The sequence below is a fragment of the Sus scrofa genome, chromosome 18, assembly GCF_054392235.1.
Source record: "Sus scrofa isolate SSC_HxYL_T2T_F1_AM1 chromosome 18, Sscrofa_HxYL_maternal_Yorkshire_Landrace_v2.0, whole genome shotgun sequence".
Taxonomy (NCBI): Eukaryota; Metazoa; Chordata; class Mammalia; order Artiodactyla; family Suidae; genus Sus; species Sus scrofa.
The window spans coordinates 14,487,749-14,504,363 of record NC_139400.1 but is presented as its reverse complement, the minus strand read 5'-3'; the positions used below and the strand labels follow the sequence as shown (position 1 = coordinate 14,504,363).

Here is a 16,615-nt window from a genome sequence, read left to right as displayed (position 1 = left end):
CCCCCAGTAACTGATTGGCTCAGGGACCCTAAACGGGCTTATCAGCTATCCTGCAACGAGAAGTGTGAGATGGCAAGGGTTGAGACCCAAAGACTAGGCATTCTCTGGATCTCACAGAAAGATCCATGACTTCCTGCTGCCGAGACCCCCAGAACCAGCCTGGGTCCTTCCCTTTCTGAGGCCTGAGCATTCAGTTCTTCTTTGAATGCTACAAATGCACCCAAATCCTGCCACTAAACTCCCTTGCTTTTTTTTTTTTTTTTTTTTAAGTGGGGGAGTTCCCCTCGTGGCACAGTGGAAACGAACCCAACTAGTATCCATGAGGACGCGGGTTCAATCCCTGGCCTTGCTCAGTGGGTTAAGGATGTGCTATTGCCGTGAGCTGTGGTGTAGGTCACAGATGTGGCTCTGTTCTGGTATTGCTGTGGCTGTGGTGTAGGCCAGTGGCTACAGCTCCAATTCAACCCCTAGCCTGGGAACCTCCATATGCCACAGGAGCAGCCCTAAAAAGACAGAAAAAAAAAGTGGGGAGGGGGACCAAAGGATGGAGTCAGAAGTCAGGCTAGAAATGCACCCCTTAAGGCCTCCTGTGCAAGTGTGGGTCTCAGATTTCCAGCAGGCAAGGCAGACAGGGAACACGACTGATGACCGTTACAGGCAGAGCAGTCCAGCTGCTCAGAAGCACAGCGATTCTTGGTACCGAGACAGGAAGTTTCTCCCAGGGGTCTCGTGTAAGGATCCGTGTCCTCAGGACATCCTTCAAGTGGAGACTGCGGGTTTCCTGCGAGGCTTCTTTTTTTTTTTTTTTTTTTTTTGCTTTTTAGGGCTGTACCCCCGGCATATGGAGGTTCCCAGGCTAGGGGTCAAATTGGAGGAGCTGTAGCTGCCAGCCTACACCACAGCCACAGCAATGCAGGATCCAAGCTGCATCTGTGACTCACACCACAGCTCACGGCAACGCCAGATCCTTAACCTAATGGGTAAGCCCAGGGATCGAACCCGCAACCTCATGGTTCCTAGTGGGATTCGTTTCCTCTGTGCCACAACGGGAACTCTGCCTGCGATGCTTCTTACCAAGACCCTCCATAAGGCTGATGGCGTTACCTTCCGGCTCAATTTTGTGAAACCACTTCTGGGGCAGTGGGAGTGGTCTATAGTCCAGGCACCTTGACTCAGGAGTAGAATCGGGCAGGAGGAAGAGCAGATAGACGGTACGCCCCCCGACGCCAGCCCCACACCAGGCACGACTGAAGTTCCTCCCCATGAAGCAGGGCTCTGCCTGGACCAGGACGGTTCAAGGCCAACAGCACAGGCCGCGGTCCTGGGTCTGGACCTGTCCTGGTCGGAACACCCCCTCCCAGAGAGCTTCTCTGGAGAAGCCAAGCACCCACCAAACCTCATCAGTGCGTGTTTTTCCGAGCAGCCCGCACCACTCCACAGCCCACCTGCACCCTGGCTACAGCCAGGCGCTGGAGAAGAGCCCCAACAAGCCACACTTCCCACACAGCCTCTTAAGAGACGCACTTTTGCAGCTGGGTGCTCTCTGGCCAAGCACGCTGAATGGCCCTGGATGACACTGAACGGAAAAGGGCAGCACCGACTCCTGCTTCCAGGGAGCTGAACGTCCTGCCTGCCAGACCCCAGCATCGCACCTGCAGCATCCCACCTGCCAGGCCCCAGCATCCCACCATCCCACCATCCCTTGGCTGGTCCTTTCCACCTTCGGAAATGCCCAGTCTTAACAGCATGACCCCCCAGCACCCGCAAGGCTTCCCCTCCCCCAGAACACGAGCGCAGGTTCTGGCTTCTCCTACATAACCTGTGTCCTGGGTGGGGTCATGTCCCCCCCCAGATTCACGTCCTTCCAGACTGTGACCTTATTTGGAAACGGAGTCATTGTGGGAATAATGAATTAAGAGGAGGTCCTGGAGCAGGGCGGGCCTTGACCCAATGTGGCCATTGTCCTTAGAAGGAAAGGACAAGAAGCACACAGACACGGACTCACGGGGAGAGAAGGCCACCCCGCAGATGGAGCACAGACAGGAGCCAAGGATGCCAGGGACTGCTGGCAACACCAGAAGCTGAGACAAAGACATGGAACAGCTCCTGCCCAGACCCTTCAGAGGGGCCCTGGCCTCTTTGTTTCTTTTTTAAAAAAATCTTATGGCTGAATTTACAGCATATGGATGTTTCCAAGCCACGGATTGAATCCAAGCTGCAGCTGCAGCAACGCCGGATCCTTTAACCCATTGCACCAGGCAGGGGATCAAACCTACACCTCCACAGAGACCTGAGCCATTGCAGTTGGATTTTTAACCCCCACTGCGCCACAGCAGGAACTCCCCTGCTGACTTCCTGATTTGGGTTTCTGGCCGCTGGAACCGTCTGTTGTTTAAGCCACCCAGTTGGGGGACTTTGCGATAGCTGCCCCAGGAATTAACACAACCTAGCTCCATTGTAACCAACGCAGGCACGACGCCACCTCTGGAGAACCAGGACACCTGCTGGAGGTCTGGCCTGCCGTCCCCTCCTCCTGGAGGTGGTGCTTGATGGAATGTTTGAGAATTTCGATCCTGGTCAAGGCAACTCAGGGCGTGCGGACATGGGTGCTAGACTGTTTCTCCCCAGCTGGCTTCATATTTATGCTTCCCCACAGCGCGCCACCTGTCCTGTCTACCGTGTCATGTGACCTTTAGGTGCTTGGGCGGAGGTTTGGTCGTGGGGGCAGGGATGACTTGAGGGGTGCTACGATCAACACCCCAAAGCACTAAGAAAATAAAACAGTTGCCCACCCTTTCCTGACAAGTCACGGCGGCTGGAATGGAGCTCGGGGCTGGCCTTGAAGCTCAGGACGGCTCCAGCCTACAGGTCTTGCTGCAAACGCAGCCTGGCGAGGAAGGAGGCCCGCTCCAGCCCTGACACCTAAGAGCAAGTCTGTCTTCCAAATCGCTGTCTTCCTGGATAGGAACTTTCTGTGTCACCAGCAAGAGTCACAGGAAGAGGGAGCTTCCCTAAGACACGGCAAAGGAGAAAAGCCACTCCGCCCGCCTTCCGGTGGCCTCGCCTGCTTCCAATCACCACTGACAGTGCTGGACTGGGAATAGTTTTAGCCTTGGATCACAAATCCTCGTGAGCCTAAAGCACTCTCTCTTAAACACACATTTCTCTAACCAATCAACCCCAGCTACCCTGGCCTCAAACGGAAAGCCAGAATCTGCCAGACATGGGTACACTCAAGTCCCCCAAACACCAGGCCCCAAGCCCTACCAGGCCCCGGACTCAACCTCAGCTGCACCCCGCTACTGTTTTCCAGAGGAGGCTGGAGGCCGGCGCTCCGCGTGGCTGTCCTCACACGCCATCCGGTGAGTATCGGGATGCCAACCCCACCAGCCGCGCCATACCCACCAGACCGGGTGGATTCGTGCAGGAAGAAAGCGCCCGGTGGCAAGTGATATTCTGGAGATCCGTCTGTTCTTGGGGGACAGACACAGGCGCAAAGCCCTCCCCCCATCACGGACTGTCACCCGATCAGCCTGGGTGCCCCCGCAGGTGGCACTGCAGCCGAGTGGCGCTGAGAAGGTCCCCGGAAGCCCTGCACCCACCTGAAACAATAGCATCAATGTCTTACTTTTTCTGGAGCGGGAGAAGAGCTTGATGCCCCCGGGCGAGGTGGACGGGTTGGAGCTGGGGGAGGATTCTTTGGACGAGGAGCGGAAGATCCCGCTGAAGCTCATGCGGCGCGGGGAGCGCGGCGGGGACTCCTGGTAGGAGAACGGGAACACGGTTTTGGGGGAGCCGGGGCTGGTCTTGGGCCTCACGGGAGCAGACACAGGGCTGGAGGGCCGGGGCTGGGGGCCTCTGGAGAAGAAGCCCTTGGAGGGGCTGCCCGAGCTGAAGGGGCTGTCCACCTGCAGGAGACAGACAGACAGGGGAGGTCACTAGCCTGCCTGCCCCCCGCTGTCCCCCACCGCCGAGCTGCTGGTCCACGACACCCTGCAACTCCCCCCCTTATCCTCTGTGCGGCTCAGGCTCGAGGCTTTCACGTCTCGGGACTGCGTGTTTGTCCCTCTCGAGGTCTGACTGCACTGGAATCACATTCTCCCGCCCCCTTCAAAGGGGGGGAACATAAGTCTCTACAATCTGGAGTTCCCATCGCGGCTCAGCGGTAATGAACGCGACTAGTATCCACAAGGACGTGGGTTCGATCCCTGGCCCCACCCAGTGGCTTAAGGATCCAGTGTTGCCATGAGCTGTGGTGTAGGTCAAAGTCGCAGCTCGGATCCCGCGTTGCTGTGGCTGACACGGAGGCCGGCAGCTGCAGCTCCAATTCAACTCCTGGCCTGGGAACTTCTATATGCTGCAGATGTGGCTGGAAACACACACACACACACACACAAGTCTCTATGATCTGAAAGGCAGGCAGCCTGGGGCTCCATCCTCAGGTGCCCTGGTGGGGAAGGGATGAGGTTTTCATCCCCCGCTGCTCTGGCTTTGGAAGGACTGGGGCTGCTGGCAGAGGTCGGGGAGAAAGTTGAGGCCGAACACCTCTGAGGCTCACTCCAGTGATGACGTGAAATTGTGACTGTGGTCTGAAAAATTACTGGACTCTGTATGTAAGCCAAGGCCCACAGCTCGGGGGCTCAAGGAATCTGGAATGTGTCCTGCTGGTGGGAGTGGGAGGTGATACTCCCGTCTGAGTGCCCGCTGCTCAGGGCCGTCTGAAGGGGCAGCGGCCCAGATCCGATGCACAGGCAGGACCCACACTCTGTATGTTAAACTGCTGTCGTCTTATCGGTAACCCTGCAGCTCAGGAGCCCAAGGGCCTCAGGGCCTCCCAGCTCTGTGGCAGGAAAGAAAAGCAACTTGTCCACTGGGCTCTGGGGCAAGGACGAGGCCTGGCAGGAGGGCCTGGGCTCCACACGGCTGGGACCTCGGGGGCGCTGAGCAGGTGGCGAAAGCACAGATCCAGAGGCGCCCCTGTGTGTCCACGTGGGCGCCTGCGGGGCCCAGGACCCTGTGAGCTTTCCCACCACTAGAGGGCGCCATGAGCCGAGAAGTGATGCCTGGCAGGAGAGCCGCATCAGGGACCCTGGACCCAGTGTGGCCACTGCAGGGGTGGGGGTGCCCGTGGCAGGGGTGTGGAGGCACAGAAGCTGGCTCCATGCAAATCCCCTCGCCCAGGGGGCTTCTGAGACAGGCTGGCCGAGCTCTACCAGAGCCCTGTAACTCCAGCTCTCCTCCTTAGGCAGAAGGTCAAGTTTTTGCAAGGCTTCGATACAAAAAGCATTTAGATTCTGTCTCTGGAGCATTGGGTTCAGTCACTATCCACCCACCCGTGGGATTCAACCTTTCTAAAGCGTTTGCAAATCCTAAGAATAATTACCACAGAGAAGCTTCTGAAGCAGTGGGTGGCGTGTGCGTGTGGACGTGGGGTGGGGCGGGGGAACAGCAGGCCCGGGATGGAGGTGACCCCACAGCAGGGACTTCAAACTCCCAGCGTGGTTTCAATCCGCACATGGTTTCTGGCAGTGGGGCGGGACTTCAGCATCAGTGTCCTCATCTATGCGATGGGGACACTAGGCTAACTTGCAGGGCCTCGAAGAGATAGAATGGACTAGCGGGGAAGCGCCTGGCACACAGTAGGTGCTCATACTATCTGGCCAGCCCTCCACGCCCCAACCTGGTCACCCCAACCTGTTGGCTTCCTTGCAGAGAAAAAACTGACCATCGTGAGAGGAAAGACTGTGGGCTAAAGAGAGGACAGGACAGTGGAAAAGACAAAAGGGAGAGAAGGACATTGGATGGGCTGAGGGTGGAGAGGGCGGGGGCAGAACGGGGCAGAAGGAAAGGGGGCCCGTGGGGAGAAGGTGGGAGCACATGTGGACATGCAGGTGAGAGCACAGGTGGGAGCAGCAGATGTAGAGGTGGGAGCACAGGTGGCAGCAGTGGATGTACAGATGGGAACACAGGTGCATAGACATGTAGGTGGGAGCACAGGTGAGGGCACAGGTGGGAGCAGTGGATATACAGGTGGGAGCACAGGTGAGAGCACAGCAGCAGCAGAGGGGAGCATAGGTAAGAGCACAGGTGGGAGCAGTGGATGTACAGATGAGAGCATCAGGGGGAGCACAGGTGGACATACAGGTGGGAATGGGTTTGGGGGTTGCACCGAGGGAGTGCTGCCTCAGTAGCATCTCAGGTGAGCTGTGACAAGCCGTGAGGACGGTGGCCTTACCTTGCGAGAAGAATGCTTTTCTGAACTCTCCAGGTCTCCATCCAGGAGCGGCATGGCAAAGGAACTCAGGTCCTAGGACGGAAACAGAGCATGGGGTCCATAACCTTGGCCCTCAGGTGCCCACCTGGCCTCATGTGGGGCCGCATGTGGCTCTAAACCCCTTCCTGAGTCCGCCTGGAAAATTACTCACAGGGAGGGGCGCGGAGGGCCACCAAGTAAAACGAGGGGGTGGGGACGTGCTGGCCCCCCTCCGAGAGCCTGACCACCCCACCTCCCCTTCCAGGATGCAAAGCCGCCACCTCCTGCCACGCAGGGACCCCAGGTGGGTAGGGAGAGCGAGCGAGGGAAGTCGTGGGGAGCAAGAGAGAGGATCAAACGCACGGCACGCTCTGGGGGCGATGGGCGCAACCTCATCTCACGACAGGAACCCAGCCAAGACGGGTGTGGCCCCAGGAAGGAGACGGGGCCGTGGGGGGCTGGCGACGGGGACAGTGGTCAGCGAAGCCTGATGACACTGTGGCCCAGAGAAATGGCCTCGGGGCAGTAGTTCCCTACAAGCTCTAACACAAAGTCAAGTGTCACCCTCCGAGCTCCCCTGCCTCCTGGGTCTTGCCCGGGGGACACCCACGCCCCAGGCAGAGCCCCCAGCGGGTGGCCCTCCACTGCAAGAACTGGCCCGCGCCCCAATCGCCCCTTCTCCCTTTTTTAACTGTGGTGAAATACACATCACCCAAGCTTTGCCACTGTAACCACTCCACAGGGACACTTCAGGGGCGTGAAGCACATTTACATAACCAACCCCCCCCCCCCGAGGGGGGGCATCTCCAATTTGCAAAGTGAAACTCTACCCTCATTCGACAATGATGCCCCAGACCCTCCCCAGCCCCTGGCACCCCCCCCACCCCCGCCATTCTACCTTCTGTCTCTATAAACGGCTCGATTCTTGAGACCGCGTGTAAGTGGAATCATACGGTATTCACCTTTTTGTCACTGGCTTATTTCACTGAGTATAATGTCCCCAAGTCTGCCTGTGCTGTAGCTTGTGTCAGGATGTCCTTCCTTTTAAAGGCTGAATAATGTATGGATACCACATGTTGTTTCACTATTCATCCATCAAGAGGCATTGGGTTACTTCCGCCTCTTGGCTCTTGTGAATAAAGCTGCAATGAACACGGGTGTTACAGGTCGAACGGTGTCCCCCTAAAAATTCATAGGTTGGAAGTTACAACCACCCCAGTGGAGTGCCCGTTGTGGCTTAGCAGGTTGAGAACCTGACTAATATCCATGAAGTTATGGGTTTGATCCCTGGCCTCATTCGGTGGGTTAAGGATCTGGCGTTGCCACGAGCTGCAGCATAGGTCGCAGAGGTGGTTCAGATCTGGCATTGCTGTGGCTGTGGTGTCAGCCAGTAGCTCTAGCTCCAAATCGACCCCTAGTCTGGGAACTTCATATGCTGCCGGTGCGGCTGTAAAAAGAAAAAAAAAAAAAAAAGCACCCTGCAGTACTTCAGAATGGGATTGTATTTGCAGAGAGGGTCTTGGGAGAGGCCGTGTGGGTGGGCCCTCCAAAATGACTTCAATCCGCTAGAACTGGTGTCCTGGTGGGAAGAGAGCAGGGCGCTGACAGGGGAAGACCTTACAAAGACACAGAGACAAGGCAGCATCTGTGAGCCAAGGATGGAGGTCTCAGAAGAAACTCACCCTGCCAACACCTTGACCTTGGACTCCCAGCCTCCGGCATTGTGAGGGAAAAAAACATTTCCATTGTTTAAGCTGCCCAGTCTGTGATAGTTTGTTATGGCAGCCCTAGCAAACGAATACAATAGGGTTATAAATCTCTCCGAAACCCTGCTTTCAGTTCTTCTGGGGATATAAATGTGGAATTTCTGGACCAGAGAGTAATTCTATTTTTAATATATTTTTTCTCTTTGTATGACTGCACCTGTACCATATGGAGGTTCCCAGGCCAGGGGCTGAATCGGAGCTGCAGCTGCCAACCTACGCCACAGCCATAGTCATGCAGGACCTGAGTTGCATCTGCGACCTACACCACTTGTAGCAATACTGGAGCCTTAATCCACTGAGCAAGGCCCAGGATTGAACCTGCATCCTCACACACACTAACCCACTGAGCCACAATGGGAACTCCAATTTTCAATATTTTTAAGGAACTAGCATCCTGTTTCCATAGCAACTGCCTCATTGTACATCCCAGTAGTGCATAAGGGTTCCAATTTCTCCACATCTTCACCAAGACTTGCTTTTTTCTTTTAGTTTTTGTTTTTACGGTAGTCATCCTAACGGGTGTGAGATGGTACCTCGCTGAGGTTTTGACCTGCGTTTCCCTAACGATCACTAATGTTGAGCATCTTTTCACCTGCTTGTTGGCTGTTTATCTTCTCTGGAAAAATATCCATTCAAGAAGTCCTCTGCCCTTCTTTTTTTTTCTTTTTCTTTTTTTGGCAGCACCTGCAGCATATGGAAGCTCCAGGGCAGGGATCAAACCCAAGCCATCGCTGCCACCTATGCCACAGCTGCAGCAATGCTGGATCCTTAACCCCCTGTGCCAGGCCAGGGATTGAACCTGTGCCTCCACAGCAACCTGAGCTGCCAGAGACAATGCCAGATCTTAAACCGGCAACATCACAGCAAGAACTCCCTCTGAGTTCTTTTTTTAACCAGGTTATTTGTTGCTGAATTGCTAGGAATTCTTTATATAATCTGGATATTAACTTTTTATCAGGTATACGATTTGTAAATATGTTCCCCATTCTGTAGGTTGCCCTTTCACTCTGTTGATTGTGTCCTCTGGTGCACAGAAATTTTGAATTTGGATGTAGCCCAATTTACCTACTTCTACTCTGTTGCCTGTGTTTTGATGTCCTATCCGAGGAGTCATTGCCAAGTCTAATGTCATAAAGCTTTTCACTCATGTCTTCTTTAAGAGTTTTATAGTTGACTTCTTATATGTAAGTCTTTGACCCACTTTGAATTACAGTAGTTCCCCACTTATCAGTAGTTTTGCTTGCCAAGGTTTCAGTTACTTGTGGTCATCTGGGGTCCAAAAATATTTCATGGAAAATTCCAGAAATAAGCAATTCATAAGTTTTAAATTTCATGCCATTCTGAGTAACTTGATGAAATCTTGAGCCGTCCCACTCTGGCCCACCCGGGACGTGCCTCACCCCTTTGCCCAGCAGACCCACGCTGTATACATGCAGTCACTTAGCAGCCATCTCTGTTATCAGTTCAGCTGCTGCACGAGCACCGTGCTTGTGGTCAAGCCATTCTTATTTGACTTAATAATGGCCCCAAGTGCAAGAGGAGCGACGCCAGCAATTTGGATATTCCCTTACTGTGCCTACTTTATAAATGAGGCTTCCTCATAGGTATTTATGTACAGGAAAAAGCAAAGTCTACATAGGGGTTCAGTACTATCCACGGTTTTAGGCGTCCACTGGGGGTCTCGGAACACATCCCCCATAGATAAGGGGAACTACTGTAATTTTTGCCTCTGGTGTAATAAGGTAAGGACCCAACTTTATTCTTTCACATGTCGATATCCAATTTCCCCAACACCATGCACTGAAAAGAGTATCTTTCTCTAGTGGAATAATCTTAACACTTCTGTCAAAAATACATATGGCAGGATTCTTCCCATGCTATGTCTGTCTTTATGCCAGTACCACACTGTTTTGAGGACTGTAGCTTTGTAATAGGTTTTTGTGGGTTTTCTTTTTTTCTTTCTTTCTTTCTTTTTTTTTTTTTTTTTTTTTTTTTTTTTTTGGCCAAGCTGAGGCATGTGGAAGTTCCTGGGTCAGGGATTGAACAGGTGCCACAGCAGCCACCTGAGCCACTTCAGTGACCACACTGGATGCATAAGGCACATGGGACTCCTGTGGCTTTGTAAGACACTTTGAGATCAAGAAGTGTGAGACCTCTAACTTTGTTCTTCCCCACCCCCCAGACTGTTTTAGCTCCTCGAGGTCCTTTGTGAGATCATACACATTTTAGGGTGGATTTTTCTATACCTGCACACAAACAAACAAACCAAAAACCAACGCCACTGGATTTTGATAGGACTTTCCTTGACTTTGGAGATGACTTTGGGGAGCAGTGACGTTTTAACCACATTAAGTCCACAAATCCATGCACATGGGATGTCTCCCCCTTATGTGTGTCTTCACTGTTTTTTTTTTTTTTTTTTTTTAGCAACGTTTTATAGTTGTCTGTGTACCTAACCCTTCTTTTAATCCATTCCACCCTCCCCACCCCTCTCCAGGTCTGTACCCTCCTTAGCCCAGCTCTTGGGGGTTTCCTAACTATCCCCCAAGCCCCTCAACAGAGCCTGTTTCAAGCTATCTGCAAACTTCTGCTTGAAGAGTGATCCCTAAAGCTGTGGCCTCATTATTCTGGCCCCTCCCATGAGCACCCCCCCCAATTCCACCATGGCCTTGGCAATGGCTCCCACACCTTGTGGACAGGCTGGCAAGCTCTTGCTTGCACAGATCCCACATGCAGCCTCTCCGGGGTTGGTTGATTCCAGAGTCTCAGGCTGGCTGCACATTAGAATCACCTGGGTGGCTTGGGTCCCACTGCCAAGGTGAGTGGTCTGCTGTGCAGCGCAGGTGTCGCGGTGACTCAGCCAGCAGCCCTGGCGGAGAGCCCCCGGGTTCCCACGGGTGATCCTTGGGATGAGTCAGAGTCAGGAGCTGTGCAGGCTCCAGGCCAGGCCCCGTGGATGTGTCACTGCCTAAGGTTCTCTGCACCCCGTCTCCTTTCAGCGAGAGCCTGGGCAGACGCTATGGTTTTAAAACACGGCTCCGTGTCTGTGGACGCTTCGCTTGGAGGGTATCTCAAACCTTCAAACATGTCAGGTCAAGGCCAACTGTCCAAGCCCCGCCCTGCCCCCTTCGCTTCGGCCCCTGCGGGACCGTGCCCGCCTCTGCACAGAGCTGGCTGCCACCTCTGAAGCTCCAGGCGCTTTCCTCCTGCTGGGCTGCGCTGCTCGTCCCACCCACCTGCCCCCAGCCCCGGTCCTGGCTCACAGGGTCCACTCCCACTGCCCTTCCAAGGCCAATTCAGATACTACCTCTGGCTGGGACCCACCCTCGGGCTGAATTAATTCTCTTATCTGTGCTCCCACAGGACCTCAGACCTACGTTCATTGCAGAACCAACTGTGCTGTATTAGGATCGCTTACCCGTCACTTTCTCTGATGGACTGTGAGCTGGTCAAGGGCGAGGGCAAGCATTTATCCCACCATTCTGTGCCTCGTGTTGGCCAGCGTGCAGTGGGGATGCAAATGCGTCTGAATTAACTCCTAGCCAAGGTACCCCTCACCCCAGCAGCTCGCGTGATGCGCGGTCTGCGCCGATGACTGGCCAGCGAACCAGCAGGTCCCGGGCGGCTGCAGGTCCCTGGGGAGGAGGAGGACCCAGGAGTGGGCGCTTATCTCCCGTCTTAACGAGCGCATTCCTCTCTGGTTTCAAATTATCGCGACCCTTTCACGTGGTCCACACAGCAGTTTCCACGCAAGAACGCCTTTTACGCGGATCCACTCGTTCCTCAAGGAACCATCCCCCTCTAGCGATGGAGGCCCCGTGTTTCAGTGACTCAGGCCAAGATGCTCTTGGAAGAGCCAAGCCCAGAACAATAGTCTCACCGCTGGCCCAGACCCCTCTGGGGCCCTGCGCTTGTCCTCCCCTGCGTGAGCCCGGGGCACGCAGTGTGTTTCGCTCCATCAGGCATCCCCATAGCAAAGTCCCTTGGCACCTGTGTGGGCTTTGCTGGAAGGTCCCCCCACCCCGCATTCCATGATTCTAATCTGGCTGTCACCTCCCTGAGCTCACCAGGAAGCAGCATGCACCTTGGCGGCTGGGTGTGGGAAAGTCTCCAGACAGCCGTGACCATGAGACTATCAGCAGGTGGAACGAGCAGGACCGGGCCTCCTATGTCGGCTGGCATTCCAGAAAGCCAGGCTCCTGGAGCTTGCCCTGCTGAAGTTTAAATGCCCACCAGAGCTTCGTGCTGCCCTCAGTGCTCTGAACACACCTCACCACCCCTGAATATCCCTTCCCCATCAGCAGGCCATCCACCTCCCCTGGGCGCTGGGTGGGCGCTTCTCTGGGCCACTTTGAGGTGCCAAGAGACAGCTTGGTCCCCTGGGACTGTCCTCAGATGCACGTGCTGCATATTAGACCCTGACCATGTGCCTGGAGATGAATGGCAGCGGCTCTGGGGAAAGCGCATTTCTAGGATTTGGGCTGATAAAGGCAGCTGTCAGGAAAGCAACAGGACAGAAGAGAAAGGCCCCGGGTTTGAGAACATTCCTGAGACGTCCGCTGACCTTACAGACAGCTCATTGAATCCCCTATCCCGGCCCCTCTCCAGACTTTCAGGTGAAAGCCAAAGAAAGAAGGTACCAGCTGCAGAGCTGGCATGAATTTGCCATGAGCATGTCCTTCGAATTCCAATTTGGTCCTCAGAGGAGCCCGTACAATAGGAGAGGCACATGATACAGTCCCAGTCTATAGAGGAAGATGCTGAGGCTCAGAGAGGCAAAGCTACTTGCCCAAGGCCCAGACAGCCAGACGGTAGCAAGCAAGACCTAGAGCCCACGTCCACCAGCTCCCCGCTCAGAGCTCTCCTGAGCCCTCCCGCCTCCTGGGGACGGCTCAGCTCCAGCGACAAGAAACAAGGCAGTATCAGAGGCTGTGAAGACAGAGGCCCCCCTCCTTGGCAGAGTGAGATGCCAGGGGAGAAGGAAGGATGGAGGAGGGTTTGTCTGGTTCAACAGGTCACTCCCAAGGCCGCTGGCCACGCTTTCTAAGATCTGCTTCTTCTCTAGAGTAACCCAAGTTGATGCTGCATCATCCTTTGATGACACAAAGGACAGAACTGTATCAAGTACCCCCTCCCCAACATGCAAGCACATCACATTTTGCATAGTTTGGGATCTTATGTATAGCTCTCCACTGCCCTGCCACTTCTCCCAACATTTCTCCACACTGTTTCCGACCAGCTGATGTTTCAGCCTCGATAGCAGGTGTGTATCGATCAGACACCATTCTGCCCTTTCAGCATTTCTGACGCTTTGTCTTCCAAAGCGCCTTTGTTGATGCAGCTGGGCTACCCCAGAAAGCACCCTGACAAAAGTGCAAACACAGGACAAACAGAAAGGCTGCCAATGTCAGGGGCCATGGCCAGCATCTGAGGGCCAGCTGGGGGTTTTAAATGTCAGGGTCACCCTGGAACATTCCTGTGCTGTTACCAGCGGTCTGCCTCCCACCGAGGAAGGAACACAGCGAGGACAGCCGGACTCCTCTCCTGCCGAGTGGCCCCGAGGTCACAGGCTCCGGGCGGCTGACCCAGGGCGCTGTCTGGGCATCGACTAGCCTGCACCCCTCGGGCACGTAGGAACATGACCTGTTCCCAGAGACGGAGCCAGAAGGCTGGCTTCCAGCCCTGTTCTGTTTATCATCTGGGGGTCGGAGGGGGATCTTGGGCAGGTCTGAACCCAGTTTCCCATCTGCCAAATGAGAGGGTTTAACTAGATAATTTCAGAAGACGCCTTTCCGCGCACACCTTCTCTGTTCTTAGCTGAGCTAAAGAGCAGGTGGGGTCAGGAGCGCTTTAAAGGAGCCCCGCCAGACAGAGAATTAAATGCTTCTTCCATCTTTGCGTATTTGTCATAAAAATACTGTTCTTCTCTCCAACGACCAAATACTCCTCGCAGCTGTCACAGCTCAGGGCACTCTCCAGAAACATGGGCACCACCGACCGCAGGATGAGGCTGTGCCCTTTGCCTCCTTGCTGTGCCACAGAGATGCGGGCTGGGAGTCCCGTTGTGGCTCAGCAGGTTCCATGCTACCTGACCAGCATCCATGAGGACGCGGGTTCGATCCCTGGCCCCACTCAGTGGGTTAAGGATCCGCATTGCCATGAGCTGTGGCGTAGGTCGCAGATGCGGCTCAGATCTGGCGTTGCTGAGGCTGTGGTGTAGGCCAGCAGCTGGAGGTCTGATTGGACCCCTAGCCTGGGAACGTCCATATGCCGCAGGTGTGGCCCTAAAAAGAGAGAAAGAGATGCTGGCTTGGGACCCAGAAGCATTCCTGGCTTTCTACCTTAACGTGGGTCTTGATCTGCTTCTCAAGTACCGACCCTCTAGCTTCTCAATTGATTCTAAGGTTCCTGAATCTTCAGCACCTGCACGGTCAGAGCCAACGCCAGGCTCATCCCATCGGATGTTTGCTGTGATCCTGAAAAGCCATGAGTGGCGTCCTCAGAACCACGGGTACCCAGCTCCCGGCCTTCCTGTCCCCTCCACTCCCCTGCTGCCGTCACCAACACAGGGGGACTGCCAGTGCCACCTAACTTGGACCGCGCCTGCGCTGTTGGAGTTGTGGCTTGAATTTTGCCTCCTGCAGCGAAGGTGGGAGGCACAAGTGAGGCATCTCCAGATGGACTGGCTTTTTTGCTCAACACCGGAAAACCACCAAACGGGCAATTCTTGGTGCCAACATGGGGGGGGGGGGCGGTGACCAGAGCCACGGTCAATTGGAGCCTTTGAGAACAGTCATGTTATATAACCACGCTCGGAAAAATAGGGAACCAACTCTGAATCATGGCAACGGGGGAGAGACAGGGGCCAGGTTAGGGGAAAAGCCCCAAGTGACCTCTCGGGGAAGTTCCAGGATTCTTTATTTTCCATGAGGACACCATGGTCTGTGACTGCCGTCTGAGAGACGCCCTGATGTAAAAATGAAAAGAAAGCCACTATTTTTTGCTCGTGCAGCCCCCCCTCCTCGACCCCCTCCCCTCACCTGGTGGTCCTGGCTGATTCACGCGGCTGCCCCGGAGGCTCCCTCCCTGCCCTGTTCCCCCCCCGGCCAGTGACCCTGGGCCTTTGTGCCCACGTGATGCCTACTGACCAACCGCAAGAGAGAAAGTGCCTCAGCCCCCATGGTGGGCAGGCCTTCCTCCCAAGAAAGAAGCCATGGCTGCGCAAACGGCAGAAACCTGGCGGCCCAACCCTCCCTGGCTTTAAGGGAGCACCCTGCCCACTGCTGTGCCCAATGCCTCACCCAGCGGCCTCTCCAGCGCCACAGCAGCCAAATAAACTCTTTTCTCAACCCCAAGCTTCAGAATCCCTCGACCAGAGTGGGCAGGAGCCCCCTTCCGCCCCTCAGCTCCCCCTGAACTTGTGGTGTGTGGCAAGTGACTTCAGTTTCCAGGGGCCTCGGGTTTTCAACGTGTAAAATGAGCCGACATTGCTCTCTGCATCCCAGGGCAGTGTCGTGAAGACCGGATCAGACGACACAAAAAGAGGCCCTTCCCAAACTACAAGGGGACACCACCTCACACCAGTCAGAGGGACCATCATCAAACAGTCTGCAAGTAACAAACGCTGGAGCGGGTGTGGAGAAAAGGGGACCCTCCGACACCACTGGTGGGAAGGTACATTGGTGCCGCCCCTATGGAGAATGGTATGGAGGCACCGTAAAAAACTGGTTATCATATGATCCAGCCATCCCACTCCTGGGCATATATCTGGAGAAGACAAGAACTCTACTTTGAAAAGATACGTGCACCCCAGTGTTTATAGCAGCACTGTTTACAACAGCCAAGACATGGAAAAAACCCTAAATGTCCACCAACAGATGAATGGATGAAGAAGATGTGGTACATCTACACAATGGAATATTACTCAGCCGTAAAAAAGAGTGAAATAATGCCATTTGCAGCAATATGGATGGACCTAGGGACGATCATACTAAGGCAGACAGAGAAAGACAAATATCATATGATATCACTTATATGTGGACTCTTGGATGATACAAGTGAACTTCTTTACAAAACAGAAGCAGACTCACAGGCAGAAAAATCAACTTATGGTTACAAAGGGGAAAGGGGCAGGGAGGGATACATTAGGATTTTGAGATTAAGAGATACACACCACTGTATATAAATAGATGAACAAGGACCTACTTGTAATAACCTATAATGGAAAAGAATCTGAAAAAAAAACAAAGATAGACAGATACAGATAGATACAGAGATAGCCGAACCACTTTGCTGTATACCTGAAACATTGTAAATCAACTCTACTTCAAATTTTTTAAAAGGTTAAAAGAAAAAAAAGGCGAGCCCCTAGTGGGAGCGCTCATGCGGAACTGGGCATCATGAGGTCCACTGACCAAGGGTGCACTCCAGCCTTACCAGTCAAGGCTGGGACGAGGCCAAGGGCATCACCCGGGGCAACCATCCACCTGGGAGGCCAGGGCAGTCGCTCACGCTCCACCTGGGCCTGAAACCAGGTGAAGGGTTTCTGCAAAGACGCCAGCCGCCCCTCCTATAATTAGAGAGCTGTCTTTATCCT

General features: G+C 54.4%; 1 protein-coding gene across 25 annotated transcripts in view; it reads right to left on the bottom strand.

Moving 5' to 3' along the window:
- Positions 1 to 16,615, bottom strand: part of PRKAG2 (protein kinase AMP-activated non-catalytic subunit gamma 2) — a 269,648-nt gene that overhangs the window by 181,328 nt on the left and 71,705 nt on the right. For 18 of the 25 annotated variants that reach the window (XR_014833501.1, XR_014833503.1, XR_014833506.1 and 15 more), the window contains exons 2-3: positions 6,236 to 6,307; positions 3,629 to 3,908 (exon numbers count right to left, since the gene is read on the bottom strand). Coding sequence is in view for 7 of the 25 variants with exons in the window: in XM_021078611.2 (XP_020934270.1) it covers positions 3,629 to 3,908; positions 6,236 to 6,307 (352 nt within the window). In the remaining 18 variants the exon portion in view is untranslated. Of the gene's footprint in view, positions 1 to 3,602; positions 3,909 to 6,235; positions 6,308 to 16,615 lie in introns of all 25 variants that reach the window. The other 7 variants (XR_014833508.1, XR_014833512.1, XM_085005135.1 and 4 more) reach the window with 1 other exon arrangement.